The sequence below is a fragment of the Salvelinus fontinalis genome, chromosome 3 (assembly GCF_029448725.1).
Source record: "Salvelinus fontinalis isolate EN_2023a chromosome 3, ASM2944872v1, whole genome shotgun sequence".
Taxonomy (NCBI): domain Eukaryota; kingdom Metazoa; phylum Chordata; class Actinopteri; order Salmoniformes; family Salmonidae; genus Salvelinus; species Salvelinus fontinalis.
Window position 1 is genome coordinate 51,350,209 of NC_074667.1, and position 22,299 is coordinate 51,372,507.

Below are 22,299 nucleotides of genomic sequence, written 5' to 3' on the forward strand. Positions count from 1 at the left end.
TTTGCTTGTTTTAGTGTTGGTCAGGACGTGAGCTGGGTGGGCATTCGATGTTGTGTGTCTAATTTGTCTGTTTCTATGTTTGGCCTAATATGGTTCTCAATCAGAGGCAGGTGTTTTGTGTTGTCTCTGATTGGGAATCATATATAGGTGGCTTGTTTTGTTTTGGGGTTTGTGGGTGGTTGTTTCCTGTCTTTGTGTTTTCTCTGCACCAGCTAGGACTGTGTCGGTTTGCCACATTTTGTATCGTGTTCACTGTTTTACCGCTACTCTCTCCTCTTCCATCCTATCATCTCTTCCCTCTGCTCAAACCGTCTCCAACCTATCTCCTGATTCTGCCTCCTCAACCCTCCTCTCCTCCCTTTCTGCATCCTTTGACTCTCTATGTCCCCTATCCTCCAGGCCGGCTCGGTCCTCCCTTCCCGCTCCGTGGCTCGACGACTCATTGCGAGCTCACAGAACAGGGCTCCGGGGCAGCCGAGCGGAAATGGAGGAAAACTCGCCTCCCTGCGGACCTGGCATCCTTTCACTCCCTCCTCTCTACATTTTCCTCTTCTGTCTCTGCTGCTAAAGCCACTTTCTACCACTCTAAATTCCAAGCATCTGCCTCTAACCCTAGAAAGCTCTTTGCCACCTTCTCCTCCCTCCTGAATCCCCCCCCCCTCTCCCTCTCTGCAGATGACTTCGTCAACCATTTTGAAAAGAAGGTCGACGACATCCGATCCTCGTTTGCTAAGTCAAACGACACCGCTGGTTCTGCTCACACTGCCCTACCCTGTACTCTGACCTCTTTCTCCCCTCTCTCTCCAGATGAAATCTCGCGTCTTGTGACGGCCGGCCGCCCAACAACCTGCCCGCTTGACCCTATCCCCTCCTCTCTTCTCCAGACCATTTCCGGAGATCTTCTCCCTTACCTCACCTCGCTCATCAACTCATCCTTGACCGCTGGCTACGTCCCTTCCGTCTTCAAGAGAGTGAGAGTTGCACCCCTTCTGAAAAAACCTACACTCGATCCCTCCGATGTCAACAACTACAGACCAGTATCCCTTCTTTCTTTTCTCTCAAACTCTTGAACGTGCCGTCCTTGGTCAGCTCTCCTGCTATCTCTCTCAGAATGACCTTCTTGATCCAAATCAGTCAGGTTTCAAGACTAGTCATTCAACTGAGACTGCTCTTCTCTGTATCACGGAGGCGCTCCGCACTGCTAAAGCTAACTCTCTCTCCTCTGCTCTCATCCTTCTAGACCTATCGGCTGCCTTCGATACTGTGAACCATCAGATCCTCCTCTCCACCCTCTCCGAGTTGGGCATCTCCGGCGCGGCCCACGCTTGGATTGCGTCCTACCTGACAGGTCGCTCCTACCAGGTGGCGTGGCGAGAATCTGTCTCCTCACCACGCGCTCTCACCACTGGTGTCCCCCAGGGCTCTGTTCTAGGCCCTCTCCTATTCTCGCTATGCACCAAGTCACTTGGCTCTGTCATAACCTCACATGGTCTCTCCTATCATTGCTATGCAGACGACACACAATTAATCTTCCTTTCCCCCTTCTGATGACCAGGTGGCGAATCGCATCTCTGCATGTCTGGCAGACATATCAGTGTGGATGACGGATCACCACCTCAAGCTGAACCTCGGCAAGACGGAGCTGCTCTTCCTCCCGGGGAAGGACTGCCCGTTCCATGATCTCGCCATCACGGTTGACAACTCCATTGTGTCCTCCTCCCAGAGCGCTAAGAACCTTGGCGTGATCCTGGACAACACCCTGTCGTTCTCAACTAACATCAAGGCGGTGGCTCGTTCCTGTAGGTTCATGCTCTACAATATCCACAGAGTACGACCCTGCCTCACACAGGAAGCGGCGCAGGTCCTAATCCAGGCACTTGTCATCTCCCGTCTGGATTACTGCAACTCGCTGTTGGCTGGGCTCCCTGCCTGTGCCATTAAACCTCTACAACTAATCCAGAACGCCGCAGCCCGTCTGGTGTTCAACCTTCCCAAGTTCTCTCACGTCACCCCGCTCCTCCGCTCTCTCCACTGGCTTCCAGTTGAAGCTCGCATCCGCTACAAGACCATGGTTCTTGCCTACGGAGCTGTGAGGGGAACGGCACCTCAGTACCTTCAGGCTCTGATCAGGCCCTACACCCAAACAAGGGCACTGCGTTCATCCACCTCTGGCCTGCTCGCCTCCCTACCACTGAGGAAGTACAGTTCCCGCTCAGCCCAGTCAAAACTGTTCGCTGCTCTGGCACCCCAATGGTGGAACAAACTCCCTCACGACGCCAGGACAGCGGAGTCAATCACCACCTTCCGGAGACACCTGACACCCCACCTCTTTAAGGAATACCTAGGATAGGATAAAGCAATCCTTCTGACCCCCCCCCCCCCCCTTAAAAGATTTAGATGCACTATTGTAAAGTGGCTGTTCCACTGGATGTCATAAGGTGAATGCACCAATTTGTAAGTCGCTCTGGATAAGAGCGTCTGCTAAATTACGTAAATATAAATGTAAATGTTTATCGTTTCATTAAACATGTTGAGCACTGGCTACGCTGCGTGTTGGTCCGATCCCTGTTACACCCTCTCTTCTCGTGAAGAGAGGGAAGGCTGCCGTTACAGCGATATTGTCAAAACGATACAATACCATATATCGTCAAAAATAATATCCTGATATGTAACTGTATCGATTTTTACCCCCCCCATCACTGGTTTGCATGCAGTATTGATCTAGCAAAGAGAAATCATTGGAAATGATTGTGTCTCTAAATTGGCATCAGCCATCTCGTATCGTAAAGCCCAGTCATAGTGTAGTGAGCATTATACCAATGAGCTACATCTTCCTGAACCTGCAGGTTTACCATAATAACATTGTTTAAAAAAAAAACACGCTTGAAGAAAAGTACATTTTTGTCAATTATGCTTTTAACAGGTAGATAGATCTATGTTCCATTTTGAAGTGTTTTATATAATTACTGTACTTTCATGGACTCATACTGCTGGAAAGCAAAATACAGCTCGAGGCAACTTCAATTAAATTAACTAATCATTGGTGTTAATTAATATGGGAATTGCAAAGGACCCTGAAACAGGTTTGCTGTTTGATTGACAAGCTTGTGATTTCTTTCTCCCACGCCAAAGCCCAGGAAGTAAAAGCTTAATAAGGTAATCTCAAAGCCCACACAGAAAAGCCACCAAATCAATCAATCAATCAATCAATATCTCCCCCCCTCGCTCTTGGTAACGAGCCATGAGATTGACAGCTGGATTACTTGGCTGGCTTGTAATCCTTTAATTTCTGCACTTAAAATAATCACCCTCTGGGTGGAGCAGTGCCTCCTCATCCTGTGGCTTATGTTACTCAGCCACCCCACCACAGACCCCAGGCTATAGTAGAAAAGTTATTTAACACTACAGATAAACACCATGACAGACGTACAAACAACCCAGCTAACGTTAGCGCATAACGTTCTGAGAGCGTGGCTGTTCTATGGTTATTTTGCATACAACTTTCCCACAACGTTCTGTTAATGGTGCAGGATAGTTGGTTGGTTTTTGGAACATCTCAGCTCATTGACAAAAAATAATAATATTTTCTTGGTATTTTCATTACTTTAACAGAATGTTTCCTAAAACTTCAACCATGGTTACATTTCATTTCAATTTTGGTAATGTTCTAGGAATGTTTTACAACTGGTTTGACATTGGGAATGTTTTCAAATAGTTTAGAGAACGTTAAGAAACAACATTCTTCTGTGGGAATTAGAATATTGTCACGCCCTGGCCTTTGTTATCTTTGTTTTCTGTAATAGTTTGGTTAGGTCAGGGTGTGACAGGGGGGATGTTTGTGTGTTTTTGTCTCGTCTTGGGTGGTTGTATGGTATAGGGGGTTTAGGTAGAGTAGATGGGTTTGTGTTTGAGTGTAGGTGTCTAGGTATGTCTATGGTTGCCTGAATGGTTCTCAATCAGAGACAGCTGTCATTCATTGTCTCTGATTGGGAGCCATATTTAAGGCAGCCATAGGCAGTAGGCTTTTGTGGGTAATTTTCTATGTCTATGTTGCATGTTAGCACTTAGTCTTTTATAGCTTCACGGTCGTCTGTTTGTTTTGTTTTTGTCTTCCAAATAAAAGAAGATGTATTTTTCACACGCTGCGCCTTGGTCAACTCATTGTCCTCAAGACGATCGTGACAAATATTTCAGCATAATGTTTCCTACTTGTTTCCTCATGGTTCTTTTTAAAGTCATGTTCTCAAATTGTTCCAAGAACATTAAGAAACAACGTTCTTCTGTGGGAATTTCAGTACTTCGTCATAACGATTTCTGCAGGTTTCCTCATGGTTCTATTTAAAGTCATGTTCTCAAAACATTAAGAAAGCTGTCCTTAAAAAATACAATAAAACGTTAGAAACGTTCTAAGAATGTTATAAAGAAAAACATACATTCCATTCCGTTCTCAGAGTCAACAAAGCTCTCTCTATCCTCTGTCTCGTTAAGGTGTGTTGGCCCCGCTCCTAATTGGCTACACCTGATCTTAATGTGTGCTTGTTTAATTTGAAACGTGGGATGTTTGAATAGACTAAAATGCCATTCCACAATAATAATAAAAAATGTGTTTGCATGATTAATGCCTAAGCAAATTATTTTCCATGTGTCCTATCTGTGCTTGGAGTTCAAAACAGCTAACCTAGCAGTGTTATTAAAAGTCTTATTGAAACACCCAGTGACAGTTTTAAGGAAGTTATTAAAAAACCTCCAAATAACCCTTACATTTCGTTCAAAACATTCTCAAAATTTAGAGATTGTTCTCAGAACGTTATTTATTTCCCTTCAAATTAGTGCCATTCTCATAATGTTAATAAAACTTCCCCAGTAAAACGTTATCAGAACCTCCCTGCAACCTAAAAATGAATGTCCACAGAACAAGTGAAATTGTTGTTTAAAAAAACAGTCAGGAAACTTGTGGCTTTGTTCCCAGAACCAATGGGAAATCAAAAAATGCATGTTCCCACAACTTCCAAGGAACCAACTGTGCTAGCTGGGAAACACACAGACACACATAACAAACACACCAAAACAGACATAACATAAAACACACAGACACACACAGTCAGTTATACTGTACACCAACAATCACAGTATACAGTCTGATTGCCAGGATTTGGGAGAACAAACAAAAAAATGAAAGAGATAAGAGCATAGCAACATAGGAACATAAATACCATGACTAGAGTTACAGAAGAACATGGTTGAATGAGAAAACAATAAACTAAACACAGCTATTTCTGTGGCTAGGGACCTCTGTGATGTTCGACTTTAAAGCACACAGTGAAGCCTTTTAATTATGAAGATACAAACCCTGTGGTTACAAAAATAGATGTAGCCTACAGTACACAGTGGCCCTAGAGATGTGTGTAGCTGCGGCTTTGAGGAATATAGAAGTTGAGCGCACCATGGCGTAAATCACTTCTATTGTACTATGTTTTTCAGCTCTTCCAGTGATGGTGACTTGGGATATGAATGTTGGGGAACCTGGGGGTAAAGTGGCAGCACAAGGTTAAAATGCTTCACTATAACTCATCGATGAAGTGAGACGCCGCCTAAAGTCCCTGACTCAGGAGAGAGGAAGTAAGAGGAAGAGAGGGAAAAGATAAGGATGGAAGAAGCGTGATGAGAAGTGAAATGGTCCCAATCCATAAGCAGGGGTGGAAAAAGTACCCAATTGTCATACTTGAGTAAAAGTAAAGATACCTTAAAAGAAAATGACTCAAGTAGAGGTGAAAGTCACACAGTAAAATACTACTAAGTATCAAAAGTAAAATATATAAATTCCTTATATTAAGCATCCCAGACAGCACAATTTTCTTGTTTTTTTTCTAATTTAGCCAGGGACACACTTCAACAGTCAGAGACATAATTTACAAACAAAGCATTTGTGTTTAGTGAGTCTGCCAGATCAGAGGCAGTAAGGATGACCAGGGATGTTCTCTTGACAAGTACGTGAATTAGACCATTTTCATATCCTACTAAGCATTCAAAATGTAATGACTACTTTTGGGTGTCATGGAAAATGTAACGAGTTAAAAGTACATTATTTGCTTTAGGAATGTAGTTGGAGTAAAAGTAAAAGTTGTCAAAAATATAAATAGTAAAGTACAGATACTCCAAAAAACTACTTAAGTAGTACTTAAGTATTGTTACTTAAGTACTTTACACCACGGTTCATAAGCTCCTTAATGTAACAACGTCATTCAGACTAACTGCTTCAGACAATGATTATTCCTGGTGAGTAATGACGAGGATGATGATGTGCCTATATACTAAATGGACGGGCTGACTGACATGTATGTAGGAGGGCATATATTTTGACCATTACTCATTGAACAGATGTAGCTCTCCAAAAAAAAAAAAAAGTTTACATGAATGTACAGATGCTAGCATATTTTAGAATCATAATATGTGATAACATACACAGACAGTATGCACTATGCATCTATAGCACCATAGTGAGTGAGTCAAACTAATGCACATTGGAACATTGTGATGATGTAGAGAAACGACAGAGGGAAAAGCTTTCATAAATGAGCCATGTACTGTATGTAGTCCATGGTATTTGTGTTCGAGAATAAACACTATTTCTGTTTGGCAAAGGAAAACAGCATTTCCTCATGAATACCAACAAAGCCCACTACTTTGTCATCTTCATCCCTCCTCCTCCCCCTCCCCTCCCTGTTTTCTTGAGGAGAGGAGGTGAGTGAATGGAGCCACTTTGGGCTGAATCACATCCCTCCTCCCCCAGGCTGAGACGGACCTACAGAACTAATCCACTCCACACAGTAATTAAAGCACTACCAGAGGGCTTGTAACCATGAAGGCTGCAGCTGAGAGAGGTCAGGGTTAACACACTGGCACAATCACGCAGGTAGGTGGGAGGAAGACAAGAAGAAAAGCATGCAGATTTCATTTGTTGTCATATTTAATCTCAAAGCTTGAGAGGATACTCAAACCATGCAAATAAGTATCATTGAAAGACTACTGCTATAAAAGGTGAAAGTGAGCGTAAAACATAATCCAAATGTTTTTTCAAGAGGTATCTCAAGCAACAGGCTCCCAGGATACACATTTCACCTTGTATTATGCTGGGTTATGATGGTAGACTTCTAGTACTACTTAATGTGTTGCTCCTATTAAAAATTTAAATCATAATCCACTTAATAACCTAACAAATCTAACTATAGGAAAGATCCAACCAAATAAGATAAGTGAATGAATCGTATAAAGTCAGCTAAACCTCACTTGAACACAAAACCCTAATTTGTATTCAGATGCATGTAAATCCTGGGGCTTAGGGGAGGGGGAAAGCCTTGGTAATGAACTGGTTGATGTCGGTTTACACATACAGTTAAGAGGTGAAAGTGAGGATTCCTACAAGGAAAATCAGTTGTTTGTGTAACAACAAAATACCCTTATCAGGGTCTCGAATCATTAGAGAGCACGAAAATGTAATGCACTAAAGCATATTGATTAAGAGGGTGGCTGATTAAGAAAATATATTGATTAATGATGCAAACTGCACAAATGGCTCTCTCTGGAAGAGACCAGGGGTTACGTGGGGATTATATGGCTGTGTGCAACTATCCTTGACATTGGTTGCTTTTCCATAGCGTTTTAACAGAAATTCCCACTCTATGCTGTATCGCACACTAAACCAGTGAACTTCAACCACGTCTGTCCCCAAAAATGAATATCCTGGCTGGGACTATGTTGAGAAGAACATATTATGTGCTCTCTCCCTTTCCTTTTCCTTTCTTATCTAACATCTGATAATATCATTCTGAAGGTCAGATTTTGGGACACCTTTGGCTTTTCTACTAATTTTATATACATGTAGATCTATTGCAGAACCTTCCCTGGTCGACTACTGAGGCACAGGGCTTGGAAATGGATTGCAGCAAGAGTCCATGATGAAACAAAGCAACACTTTTCTACTCTTCAGCTAAAGTTCCTGCTGACCTAGCTATATGACTGGAGAGTAGTTGGGTCGAAACATACTCTTAACTTTAATCTGCTTGTAAGTGATGGGAAAACCCAGAGAATAAGGGTAGTAAAGGGAGGGTATATTACTTGAAGCTTTTGACGTTTACCAGTAAGCTATCAGAATTTTGGTATCTTTCAAGAATTTTATGTAATCTATCACAAGACATCAAGTGGCCCTTTTGGGTACTATAGATTATCACAGGTGTCTGTATTTACACTGTATACAGTGCATTCGGAAAGTATTCAGAACCATTCCCTTTTTCGACATTTTGTTACGTTACATCCTTATTCTAAAATTGATTAAATCCTTTTTCCCTCATCAATCTAGACACAATACACCATAATGACAAAGTGAAAACAGGGTTTTAGAAATGTTTTGAAATTTATAAAAAATAAAAAACAGATACTTTATTTACATAGGTATTCAGACCCTTTGCTATGAGACTCGAAATTGAGCTCAGGTGCATCCTGTTTCCATTGGTCATCCTTGAAATGTTTCTACAACTTGATTGGAGAAACATCTCTCCACCTGTGGTAAATTAAATTGATTGGACATGATTTGGAAAGGCATACACTTGTCTATATAAGGTCCCACAGTTGACAGTGCATATCAGAGCAAAAACCAAGTCATGAGGTCGAAGGAATTGTCCGTAGAGCTCCGAGACAGTACTGTGTCGAGGCACAGATCTAGGGAAGGGTACCAAAACATTTCTGCAGCATTGAAGGTCCCAAAAACACAGTGGCCTCCATCATTCTTAAATGGAAGAAGTTTGGAACCACCAAGACTCTTCATAGAGCTGGCCGCCCAGCCAAATTGAGCAATTGGGGGAGAAGAGCCTTGGTCAGGGAGGTGACCAAGAACCCGATGGTCACTGACAGAGCTCAAGAGGTCCTCTGCGGAGATGGGATAACCTTCCAGAAGGACAACCATCTCTGCAGCACTCCACCAATCAGGCCTTTATGGTAGAGTGGCCAGACGGAAGCCACTCCTCAGTAAAAGGCGAATGACAGCCCGTTTGGAGTTTGTCAAAAGGAACCTAAAGGATTCTTTGGTCTGATGAAACCAAGATTGAATTTTTTGGCCTAAATGCCAAGCATCACGTCTGGAGGAAACCTGGCACCATCCCTACAGTGAAGCGTGGTGGTGGCAGCATCATGTGGGATTGTTTTTCAGCTGCAGGGACTGGGAGATTAGTTAGGATCAAGGGAAAGATGGACAGAGCAAAGTACAGTACAAGAGTGGCTTCAGGAGAATTCTCTGAATGCCCTTGAGTGGCCCAGCCAGAGCCCGGACTTGAACCGATCTAACATCTCTGGAGAGACCTGAAAATAGCTGTGCAGCAACGCTCCCCATCCAACCTGACAGAGCTTTAGAGGATCTGCAGAGATGAATGAGAGAAACGTGTAGTGTCATACCCAAGAAGACTCAAGGCTGCCAAAGGTGCTTCAACAAAGTACTGAATAAAGGGTCTGAATACTTATGTAAATGTGATATTCATTTTTTATATTTTTTTAAATAAAATTTGCAAACATGTGTACATTGAGGATAAAAAAAAAGTTTTTTTTTTTTTTTTTTTTAAGAATCGTCTGTCCTCGGTTGCAACACTCACTACTGAGTTGCAAACTGCTTCTGGAATAAACGTCAGCACAATAACTGTTTAATCGGGAGTTTCAAGAAATGGATTTCCATGGCCGAGCAGCTGCACACAAGCCTAAGATCACCATGCGCAATGCCAAGCATCAGCTAGAGTGGTGTAAAACTCGCCGTCATTGTACTCTGGAGCAGTGGAAACCCATCCTCTGGAGTGATGAATCACACTTCACCATCTGGCAGTCCAACGAATCTGGATTTAGCGGATGCCAGGAGAACGCTACCTGCTTGAAGGCATAGTGCCAAATGTCAAGTTTGGTGGAGGAAGAATAATGGTCTGGGGCTGTTTTTCCTGGTTCGGGCTAAGACCCTTAGTTCCAGTGAAGGGAAATCTTAATGCTACAGCATACATAACGATTCTGTGCTTCCAACTTTGTGGCAACAGTTTGAGGTAGGCATTTTTCTGTTTCAGCATGACAATGCCCCCGTGCACAAAGCAAGGTCCATACAGAAATGGTTTATCGAGATTGGTGTGGAAGAACTTGAATGGCCTGCACAGAGCCCTGACCTCAACCCAATTCAACACCTTTTGGATGAATTGGAACGCCGACTGTGAGCCATGCCTAATCGCTCAACATCAGTCCCCAACTTCACTAATGGTCTTGTGGCTGAATGGAAGCAAGTCCTCACAGAAATGTTCTAACATCTAGAGTAGAGGCTGTTATAGCAGCAAAGGAGGGACCAACTCCATATTGATACCCATGATTTAGGAATGAGATGTTCGACGAGCAGGTGTCTACATACTTCTGGTCATGTAGTGTATCTCTGGCCCTCTGTGTGACTATCACATGTAAAATATATTAAATAATTCATTGATTTTTAGATGCTTTTTAAATAAAAAAATGGAATGCCAAAGCGGCAAAACATTATCCTAAATAATCAAATATATTTTTTATACAAGTTATTCAAGTATAAATTGCCAGAGTTACGATAGATTGCCATATATTTTCTGTTTAGGCCAAATTACCAAAATTACTGAAGATACCGGTAAATTACTGTTAGCTTTGCAACCCTACAGAGAATAGAGGCTTCTGTATTTTAGAGCAACTACTATCTGCTGAACTGAGCAATCGATTCATGTTTTTTTTAACCTGTCTAGCCCCAGCGTTCTGTCTAGCCCCAGCTAGCGGAACTCCTCCCACATTCCACTGAAAAGGCAGAGCGCGAAATTCAAAAAAAAAATTGGGGAAATATTTAACTTTCACACATTAACAAGTCCAATACAGCAAATAAAAGATACACATCTTGTGAATCCAGTCAACATGTCCGATTTTTTAAATGTTTTACAGCGAAAACAGCACGTATATTTATGTTAGCTCACCACCAAATACAAAGAAGGACAGACATTTTTCACAGCACAGGTAGCATGCACAAAGCCAACCTAACCAACCAAGAACCAACCAAGAAACAACTTCATCAGATGACAGTCTTATAACATGTTACACAATAAATCTATGTTTTGTTCGAAAAATGTACATATTTGAGGTATAAATCAGTTGTACATTGCAGCTACCATCACAGCTACCGTCAAAAATAGCACCGAAGCAGCCAGAGTAATTATAGAGACCAACGTGGAATACCTAAATACTCATCATAAAACATTTCTGAAAAATGCATCGTGTACAGCAAATGAGAGACAAGCATCTTGTGAATCCAGACAATATTTCAGATTTTTTAAGTGTTTTACAGCGAAAACACAATTTATCTATATATTAGCTTACTACAATAGCCTACACACAACCGCATTCATTCATCAAGGCACGTTAGCGATAGCAATAGGCACGTTAGCGTTAGCGAATAAACCAGCAAAAGATATACATTTTCACTAACCTTCATAAACCTTCCTCAGATGACAGTCCTATAACATCAGGTTATACATACACTTATGTTTTGTTCGAAAATGTGCATATTTAGAGCTGAAATCAGTGGTTATCCATTATGCTAATGTAGCTTCTTTTTCCCAGAATGTGCGGATATTTCTATTAGACTCTCACCTATTCTGACCAAATAGCTATTCATAAACATTACAAAAAAATACATGTTGTATAGGAAATGATAGTAACACTAGTTCTTAATGCAATCGCAGTGTTAGAATTCTAAAAATATCTTCATTACGACATAAGGCTTATGTTATAGCGAGAGAGTGGCCAAAACCGGGGCGCAAAACTACTAGTATACAGTTCGACAGATATATGAAATAGCATCATAAAATGTTTCTTACTTTTGGTGATCTTCCATCAGAATGTTGGACAAGGGGTCCTTTGTCCAGAACAGTCGTTGTTTGGATTTAGAACATCGTTTTTCCCTCTTGAACTAGCAAGCACACTGGCCAAGTGGCGCGAAGCTCTCCTTTCTGAAAAAAGGCACACAACGCAACACGCCTAACGTCCCGAATAAATTTCAAAAATCTAATAAAACTATATTGAAAAAACATACTTTACGATGATATTGTGACATGTATCAAATAAAATCAAAGCCGGAGATAGTAGTCGCCTATAATGACGGCATTTCAAAAGGCAATTCCAGGTCCATCTGCGCGCTCTCCAGAAAACAGGAAATTGATGACTCGTCTTGCCAAGAGGATATACAGTATATCACAAAAGTGAGTACACCCCTCACATTTTTGTAAATATTTGAGTATATCTTTTCATGTGACAACACTGAAGAAATGACACTTTGCTTCAATGTAAAGTAGTGAGTGTATAGCTTGTATAACAGTGTACATTTGCTGTCCCCTCAAAATAACTCAACACACAGCCATTAATGTCTAAACCGCTGGCAACAAAAGTGAGTACACCCCTAAGTGAAAATGTCCAAATTGGGCCCAATTAGCCATTTTCCCTCCCCGGTGTCATGTGACTTGTTAGTGTTACAAGGTCTCAGGTGTGAATGGGTAGCAGGTGTGTTAAATTTGGTGTCATCGCTCTCACACTCCCTCATACTGACTGGTCACTGGAAGTTCAACATGGCACCTCATGGCAAAGAACTCTCTGAGGATCTGAAAAAAAGAATTGTTGCTCTACATAAAGATGGCCTGGGCTATAAGAAGATTGCCAAGACCCTGAAACTGAGCTGCAGCATGGTGGCCAAGACCATACAGCGGTTTAACTGGACAGGTTCCACTCAGAACAGGCCTCGCCATGGTCGACCAAAGAAGTTGAGTGCACGTGCTCAGCGTCATATCCAGAGGTTGTCTTTGGGAAATAGACGTATGAGTGCTGCCAGCATTGCTGCAGAGGTTGAAGGGGTGGGGGGTCAGCCTGTCAGTGCTCAGACCATACGCCGTATACTGCATCAAATTGGTCTGCATGGCTGTCGTCCCAGAAGGAAGCCTCTTCTAAAGATGATGCACAAGAAAGCCCGCAAACAGTTTGCTGAAGACAAGCAGACTAAGGACATGGATTACTGGAACCATGTCCTGTGGTCTGATGAGACCAAGATAAACTTATTTGGTTCAGATGGTGTCAAGCGTGTGTGGCGGCAACCAGGTGAGGAGTACAAAGACAAGTGTGTCTTGCCTACAGTCAAGCATGGTGGTGGGAGTGTCATGGTCTGGGGCTGCATGAGTGCTGCCGGCACTGGGGAGCTACAGTTCATTGAGGGAAACATGAATGCCAACATGTACTGTGACATACTGAAGCAGAGCATGATCCCCTGCTTTCGGAGACTGGGCCGCAGAGCAGTATTCCAACATGATAACGACCCCAAACACACCTACGAGACAACCACTGCCTTGCTAAAGAAGCTGAGGGTAAAGGTGATGGACTGGCCAAGCATGTCTCCAGACCTAAACCCTATTGAGCATATGTGGGGCATCCTCAAATGGAAGGTGGATGAGTGCAAGGTCTCTAACATCCACCAGCTCCGTGATGTCGTCATGGAGGAGTGGAAGAGGACTCCAGTGGCAACCTGTGAAGCTCTGGTGAACTCCATGCCCAAGAGGGTTAAGGCAGTCCTGGAAAATGATGGTGGCCACACAAAATATTGACACTTTGGGCCCAATTTGGACATTTTCACTTAGGGGTGTACTCACTTTTGTTGCCAGCGGTTTAAACATTAATGGCTGTGTGTTGAGTTATTTTGAGGGGACAGCAAATTTACACTGTTATACGAGCTGTACACTCACTACTTTACATTGAAGCAAAGTGTCATTTCTTCAGTGTTGTCACATGAAAAGATATACTCAAATATTTACAAAAATGTGAGGGGTGTACTCACTTTTGTGATATACTGTATTCCACCTCAGACCAAGATAAACACTTCATTTTTTTCTCTCACATCCTCTTGACATCTAGGGGAAGGTGTATGACGTGCATGTATACTCATACGTGTCATGCCCATTTATAGGCAGGCCCTTGAACAGAGCATAATTTTCAGACTTTCCACTTCCTGGTCAGAAAGTGTGCTGCCAAGTGAGTTCTGTTTTACTCACAGACAAAATTCAAACGGTTTTAGAAACTAGAGAGTGTTTTCTATCCAATAGTAATAATAATATGCATATTGTACGAGCAAGAATAGAGTACGAGGCCGTTTAAATTGGGCACGTTTTTCCCCCATAGTGTGAATAGCGCCCTCTATTCTCATCAGGTTAATCTACTGAGAAAAAGATTGGCAGTCGTACACAGATTGATTTTGAATCTATCATTTTATCATTCATACACTACAGAGCAGTGACGAATTCCATATATGACTATGGTGATTCGCAAGAAGAATCGCACTAGTCACTGTATAATTTTTGGAATATAGTTCTCGTGACAACAGCCACTATTTCTGCTGAAAGTTAGCTATCCTTCCAACAACACTTTGCAGTACCTCAACCACTATAGCGGGGGACGACCGACATTAAATGGAAAGCATTTTACTGTACCTTATGTATCTTGGGTGGCTGGGGTAATGGAATGGGCTGGCGGTGGATGTCATGTTCTAGGGGCTTTGAGGGATATAGGGCCATTCTTCGTGTTGTGTGTGAAGGGAAGAGGAGATAAAGAGAAACGATGTAGCTCATCTTCACTACTTGTATTCTATCAGCTCACCACAGACTCTGTGTCCTGTGTGGAGAGATGAAAGGCTCTCCGGAGGACAAGAGAGACAGGGAAAATGGTATCCTGCTTATCAAACATCTGAAATCATAATCCCTTTCCCTGGGTTTGGACATACTTATGAGAGCAGCGCTTCCTGACTTGGAGTGAAGCTAGGCGAGGTGTCTGAGGTTCTGTCAAGCAGAGTAGACACCAGACAGGCTGTTTTAACCAAGATATTACTTTGTCAGATATTTTTAAATGTTGTCTGATTGGGAACACGTGTCATTTCACATAAGCCACTTCTAAAGTTGTGGGTTGACAGTTGAAGGCATCTGGTTTATGGTAAAGTTAATATACAGTTGAAGTCGGAAGTTTGCATACACTTAGGTTGGAATCATTAAAACTTGTTTTTCAACCACTCCACAAATTTCCTGTTAACAAACTATAGTTTTGGCAAGTCGGTTAGGACATCTACTTTGTGCATGACACAAGTAATTTCTACAGCAATTGTTTACAGACAGATTATTGCACTTATAAATCACTGTATCACAATTCCAGATGGTCAGAAGTTTACATACACTAAGTTGACTTTGCCATTAAACAGCTTGGAAAATTCCAGAAAATTATGTCATGGCTTTAGAAGCTTCACTTTGGCTTTGGTTTTGACATCATGGGAAAATTAAAAGAAATCAGACAAGACCTCAGAAAAAAAATGTAGACCTCCACAAGTCTGGTTCATCCTTGGGAGCAATTTCCAAACGCCTGAAGGTACCACGTTCATCTGTACAAACAATAGTACGCAAGTATAAACACCATGGGGCCACATAGCCGTCATATCGCTCAGGAAGGAGTCCGCGTTTTGTCTCCTGGAGATGAACGTACTTTGGTTCGAAAAGTGCAAATCAATCCCAGAACAACAGCAAAGGACCTTGTGAAAATGCTGGAGGAAACAGGCACAAAAGTATCTGTATCCACAGTAAAACGAGTCCTATATCGGCATAACCTGAAAGGCCACTCAGCAAGGAAGAAGCCATTGCTCCAAAACCGCCATAAAAAAGCCAGACTACTGTAACGTTCGTCTTCCTCCTCGCCTGAAGAGGAGCATGGATCGGACCAAAACGCAGCGTGGGTTGAATACATATCTTTTAATAAAGCAACGAAGACGAAAAACACACTTGACAAAATACAAAACAAATAAACGACGTGAACAAACGAACGAACGAAAACAGTACCGTGTGGCGCACAAACACAGACACGGCAACAATCACCCACAAACAAACAGTGAGAACAGCCTACCTTAATATGGTTCTCAATCAGAGGAAACGTAAAACACCTGCCCCTGATTGAGAACCATATCAGGCTAGTTGACAACCCAACATAGAAACACATAACATAGAATGCCCACCCAGCTCACGTCCTGACCAACTAAACAAGACTAAACAAAGGAAATAAGGTCAGGAACGTGACAACTACGGTTTGCAACTGCACATGGTGACAAAGATCGTACTTTTTGGAGAAATGTCCTCTGGTCTGATGAAACAAAAATAGAACTGTTTGTCCATAATGACCATTGTTATGTTTGGAGGAAAAAGGGGAAGGCTTGCAAGCTGAAGAACACCATCCCAAAGGTGAAGCACGGGGGGTTAAAGCACAAGTTAAACAATTTAAAGGCAATGCTACCAAATACTAATTGAGTGTATGTAAACTTCTGACCCACTGGGAATGTGATGAAAGAAATAAAAGCTGAAATAAATCATTCCCTCTACTATTATTCTGACATTTCACATTCTTAAAATAAAGTGGTGATCCTAACTGACCTAAGACAGGGAACTTTTACTAGGATTAAATGTCAGGAATTGTGAAAACTGAGTTTAAATGTATTTGGCTAAGGTGTATGTAAACTTCCCGACTTCAACTGTAAACACATTTTGCCTAACTCCCAATAATATGAATGAGTTGTAATACTGATAGTGTCTATCGACATCTAACAAAGAGTAAATTCAGGAGAAGTCGTCAAACCACCTGTTTATCTTCTGCTGGACTGCAAAGAGCAAATATTGAAAGAAAATGAGGGGAGTGAAAAAAATGCAAAAAAAAGCAAGAAGGGTAGAGGTAACACACGTAAGAAAAAAAGGGAGGGATCAAATCCTATGTTTCTCACCAGATAGGGCAGTGAGGGTTCAGATTAATTGAAGATACAAAGAAAAAATACATAAAGTTTAGACATCAAAACAAGTCCATTCTGTTTGAAAATGGATTGAAGTATGTTTTGCAGTTCACAAAGCAAAAGCATCAATGAAAGATTCACTTGTCCACAAAACTGACACTTCACTTGTGGTACTGTCACCCTGAAGACCAAGTTGTCATTGTATTATTTCCCTCCTGAACCTCTATGTTGTATACTTTTATTAGGTGCCTGGATTCCATTACTTTAGAGAGAATCAAAAGCATCCCAAAGCAACATTACTATTCAGTTTAAAGTTACATTGTACCTTTGATTGACACATTTAGCCATAACAGAAAACCAAAATTTGCACTCAACCAACTCCCCCGTGGTACAGGAGATAAATTCTGTTGCTTTTGGATGGTGGTGGATGGTGAAGGGCGAGGGATGAAACTCATCACAGATGTTTTTTTGAATATGTACTGACAGTGACTTTAAGGGCCACAACTCTGAAGGAACTGCAGTTCAAATCAATTTATTTTGTACTCTGCCCCTCCTCCCTGCCTACGTTCCTAGGTGTCTGTTCCGGCTCTTAGACTGAGGTGATGGTTTACACTGTGATGTGCAATCACCGGAATATCTCTTTTCATGGCTTATCTGGCCACAGCAGGGATCTGTATGGAATGAGCGCCATGCCTCTCGGCACACTGCCATATCATCTCCAACTCTTCCCATACAAAGACAATCAGATCCATAGAAGCATGTGTTAATTCACTCTGTTAAACTTAGGGCAGCCAATAAATGTATGTGATGATAAACAATAAAAGGTATTTAGTGTTACCATTAAACCAATAAAAACCTGTTTAATAACTTATAGGGATATATTTGGAAGGAGGAGCTGTGACTGGATAATCCCAGCTAGAACAGTACTGTCATCACTATATTGTTGGGAGAACATAATGATCATCTTTGCATCCATAAACATTTTTATGTAAACTCAACAGATGTGGGTGTACAAGCACCTACCCACTAAGGCCAGCGATGTGAAAAGGCACTGAGGTTGGTGCTAACAAGATAAAAGTGCCATTAGGCTATGGTCTAACATCCACCCACACTCCATCCAAACAGTCAATATGACAAACATTGCCTAACAGCTCTTCCTCCCCACCACCTTAAAGACTGGATGAATGGTGTGGGATTATAACATGAAATGGCTGAGGTTTACTGTCCAGCGAACAGCATAGAAGCCAATGTCAGGCTGCACCTGGCTGGGATGCTGGGATGCTGGGCCTATCACTACTATAGCTTCAATTGTCCAGCAACCATACAAATGTAGCACCTCAGCCCCTCCCTCTTCTCTAACTCACCAATTAATTTTCTTGAAAGTTCTGGGTTACATACTGTACACAGAATTGTTAGTACTCCTCCATTTTTCCCTGTTGCCTTGTGTCATGGAGAAAACAAACCCTCAGTCAGGCCAGCCGCGGTGCATTAATCATAGCAGGAGGAATTTAGCTCCTCCAGCCGATATTCATGAGTGGCCAGTAGGGAGGACAGCATGGCACAAAGATTGGCGTTCCCGGAGCAACAGAGTGAGAGGATACAGAGTTAATATTGGTATCGAAGCAATGGATGCTGTACAATATAGACCAAATAATCAAAATGATCTAGAACTGGAGTGGTGTAGGATTTTTGTTGAAAGGTGCAGGCAGCAGTGATTCTCTCTCAAACACACACACGCACACACTCTCACACACACCACACAAACACCATGGCCCTCTATGTCGTACCTGTCCAAATGCATCAGATTCTGTCAACATTGTTTTTGGCATGGGTCACTGTGGACACCTCAGCCAATTTCCAGACAGGCAGGTCCCTTCAACCCCAAGCCTCCAGGCATAGTATTGACAGGATGTGATGTCCTTGTCTGCCTCCTAAATAACCTCCGCAATAATTAAATTGCTTTTGTTTAAAGCAGGTGACATGTCACAACAAACATTAAAACAAGAGCATTGTTTCCACCTAGAAAATAAAGTTTCAATCAACAACAATAAATAGCCTGCAGAAAGGATAAGTGTCAGGGGAAAGTGGTGCTCATCTTTCTGTAGTGTTGAGCCACTGTGAAGAGTCATAGGGGATAAGGTCTGTTTTAGGAGTACCTTAACCCTGCCCTCATCCCTAAAGCCTGCTGAGTTCATAAAGCTCTTACTGTACTACACCTAACCAGGATGTTTTAATTGAATCAAAGTAAAATGTACTATTCTAAGATGAATATGCAATGCATGCAAATAGAATGATCAATTATACAAGAATGATAAAATAATCTGCCAGTGAGGTTTGTTCACGCAATTTTACAAGCGACTTCAAGACAAACATATGAGCCAAGCTCTACAAATTCTACGTTGCTGGAGAGGAACCTCACAATATATGTGATGCGCTGAAAAGAAATGGAGTGCATGAAAAGAGAATTGAATTCCTCTGAAAAATAGAGAGAATAAAATGGAAAATGTATTACATTGAATACAGGGAATAAAATTAAAGCTGTGAGCTTCCAGAAGCAAACACAGAAAGGAGATAGATTTGTGATTTAAATGAGCCTGCTTTGGTAAGTCTGCTGTTTAAGTGATCCTTTATGAAAGGAGAAATTCAATCTGTTCAATGGGAACACTTTTATGTTGGCTTGAAAATGCAGTTCATGTGATACGAATATATTTTTATATTTCAAAAAGAGCCTCTTATCAAATCAGACACAATTATCATGTAGATTCAAAACACAGTATAAATTCCATCCAACTTTAAATGCATCAACACATGGATGATTGTTCTGCGTGTTCCACCAGATCTGCGTTGTTCTACCAGTGTGTGCACTGACCTTCTTAAGTCATGATGGAATACCGCATACCATAATATATTTCCTCCCACACACACACTCAATCACCCTCTGGTTGGAATGTATCTCCGGAGAAGAGGGGGAAACACCAGTCAATAAATGAGATCCAGGGTCTCCACAGCCACAGTGCTTACCTTTGAGAATGCTCTGGCCTCGCAGTAGATCCCTCGAGACAAACACAGTGTAGAAGCTCTCAGAGAAGCCTGGTCTGCATGTGGGTGTAGGAGGTTGGCCTGCCTTGGTCCCCTGGGTAGAAAAAAAGACAGCCTATAAGCATTGGAAAATTGACTTGTGGCCAGAGGGTCACAGGATGATCTTGCAGGCTTTGAAACTGATATTGAACATTCGACAGACAGACTAGAGACTGATGTTGCTGATTTACTTCAGTCCACCACTTGCTGTTTAAATGGATGACATTATTTACAATGGAATCACAAACACCAGATACCAGTGGTGACCTTTTTAAAGTGTTGTATATGATAATGATGGGCAACAAAAAAATACTCAGATCATGTTCATAGCCTTACTAATGTGTAGTAAAAATAAACAATCTATTCAAAATGTCACATTTGTTTATTCTACCACAAAAACAAAGATACTATCCAGGAGACAAATGAATATGTTTACTTCAGGCATGAGTAGACTATTTCAGAAAAAAATCTTATCCCTTTTTCAATTTCAATTAAATCAAATGATGAGATATAGTGAATTTGATATCATGTCGAGGCTCTAACATGCTAGCAATAGGCTAGTGGTGATTTCATCAAAGGGAATATGGCAGTCCGTAAACGTGCATGAAGTTCGTAGCCTCCTATAGCCTACTATACAGTTTATGAAACCAAAGGCTTCGGCATGCTCTGCAATGCTATAACTCACTAATAGGCTACTGCAGTTCAGTAGGCTAAAGTAAATGATTAGAAAATGGACTCAAAATGAATAGTTGGTTGGTTTATTCAGGCACCTGTCATTCAACAGGAATGTAGCTTTTTTGTGACCAAACCCGAAATGAGTGGTGACTACAAAATCATTTTGAAGTATCGTCTGAAATTATCACGACATTATACGCTCTTTAAACGCAGCATGTTACTGTAAGGAAAAGTCGCTGACCACAATTCAGCACCACATGCAAAGCGCTGCAAAAGCTCGTGCATGCCAAGCAGGCACAGCAGTGCAGTAGGCTACTTCCACCGTATTTCTAAAATAAATATATCTTACCAAAGATGTTCCCACAAGTAAGGTGCACGTCAGTATAACAACCGATACAAAATTCATCTTTGCCAGAGCGCTGTAAGATCAAGGGACAGCGTTTTGACCGACTCGCCTTCCTCGAATAAATGGTATTAATTCCCGGAGCTCTCTTCTTAGATGCAAAGTTGTGAGTGCAATAAGAAGCTACGTGTGAGAAACTGTTCTGACTTGTCTAGCGCAAAACTGCGGCTGTGATGAGAGCGATGCCGATGCTGCTCTGTACCAAGGATCCAGCGCACTTATTGGGTGCCAACGTCACTAGAACCCCTCCTACCGCACAGAATGCACTGTGTTGTCACTAAAAGCTTGACCATTTTTGTCATTTGATTAATTATAACTTGATTCGTTTATAGGGAAGTTGAAGGCTACATTTGTACAAGGACGAGATGTCCACGTACTGTGTAACAAAGAATAGTGTTTCGTAAAAGGCTATATTATTCTTACTTGAAACTGGCACACTTTGAGTGAAACCGTCGACCCTTATACTTTCATGTGTCCATCACCACGTGGGAGTCTGTTTCACACCTCAGTTACCTCCTATTCTCTTGATCTATAGTGAGACTTGCATTTGAAGAAAAAAATGTAGTGACGTTTTTGTACCAGTAGTACAAACCACTGCAGTACAGAATTGTGCATTAAAATAATCATACTTATATTCTCTCAAAACAGCATGGGTCAGCATGAAAGTTAACCTTGCCATTTGACGTTTTGCAAGTTTTCCCGAAACGTTTGGTTTAGAAAAGGCTGGCCATAGAGATCCTATTCAATTAATAAGTATTCTAATTAATAATTCTATAGGGCATGCATATGAATACAGGCAACTGAATATTCCAGAGACAGCTGTTTGTAGAAAGACTGAATTGTAGGGTAAACAACCCTTTTCTAAAAACATTTCATTAAATAATTTTAAAAAGTGTAAACTGTAGCCACTTATTACCCTTCCTAGTTTGTTTTCCTAAGCATGACCATCATCCATATACCTAGTATTTACCAAACATAGCTTTTTTTTGCTATTCATTGACCACAGCTCAGCGTTCAACACCATAGTACCCTCAAAGCTCAACGTACATACTACCTCAATTGGGCCGACCAACCAGTGCTCCTGCACAGTGGCTAACCGGGCTATCTGCATTGTGTCCCACCCGCCAACCCCTGTTTTACGCTACTGCTACTCTCTGTTCATCATATATGCATAGTCACTTTAACCATATCTACATGTACATACTACCTCAATCAGCCTGACTAACCAGTGTCTGTATGTAGCCTTGCTACTTTTATAGCCTCGCTACTGTATATA

The 22,299-nt window shown here is 41.7% G+C and overlaps 1 protein-coding gene across 4 annotated transcripts in view; it reads right to left on the bottom strand.

Moving 5' to 3' along the window:
• The window catches only part of LOC129851070 (cadherin-4-like), a 450,252-nt gene extending 429,006 nt beyond the window's left edge, over nt 1-21,246 (bottom strand). For all 4 annotated transcript variants that reach the window (XM_055917262.1, XM_055917261.1, XM_055917259.1 and 1 more), the window contains exons 1-2: nt 20,970-21,246; nt 19,889-20,000 (exon numbers count right to left, since the gene is read on the bottom strand). In XM_055917262.1, coding sequence (XP_055773237.1) covers nt 19,889-20,000; nt 20,970-21,026 — 169 coding nt within the window. In that variant the 5' untranslated portion in view covers nt 21,027-21,246. The remainder of the gene's footprint in view (nt 1-19,888; nt 20,001-20,969) is intronic.
• Nucleotides 21,247-22,299: the final 1,053 nt, after the last annotated feature.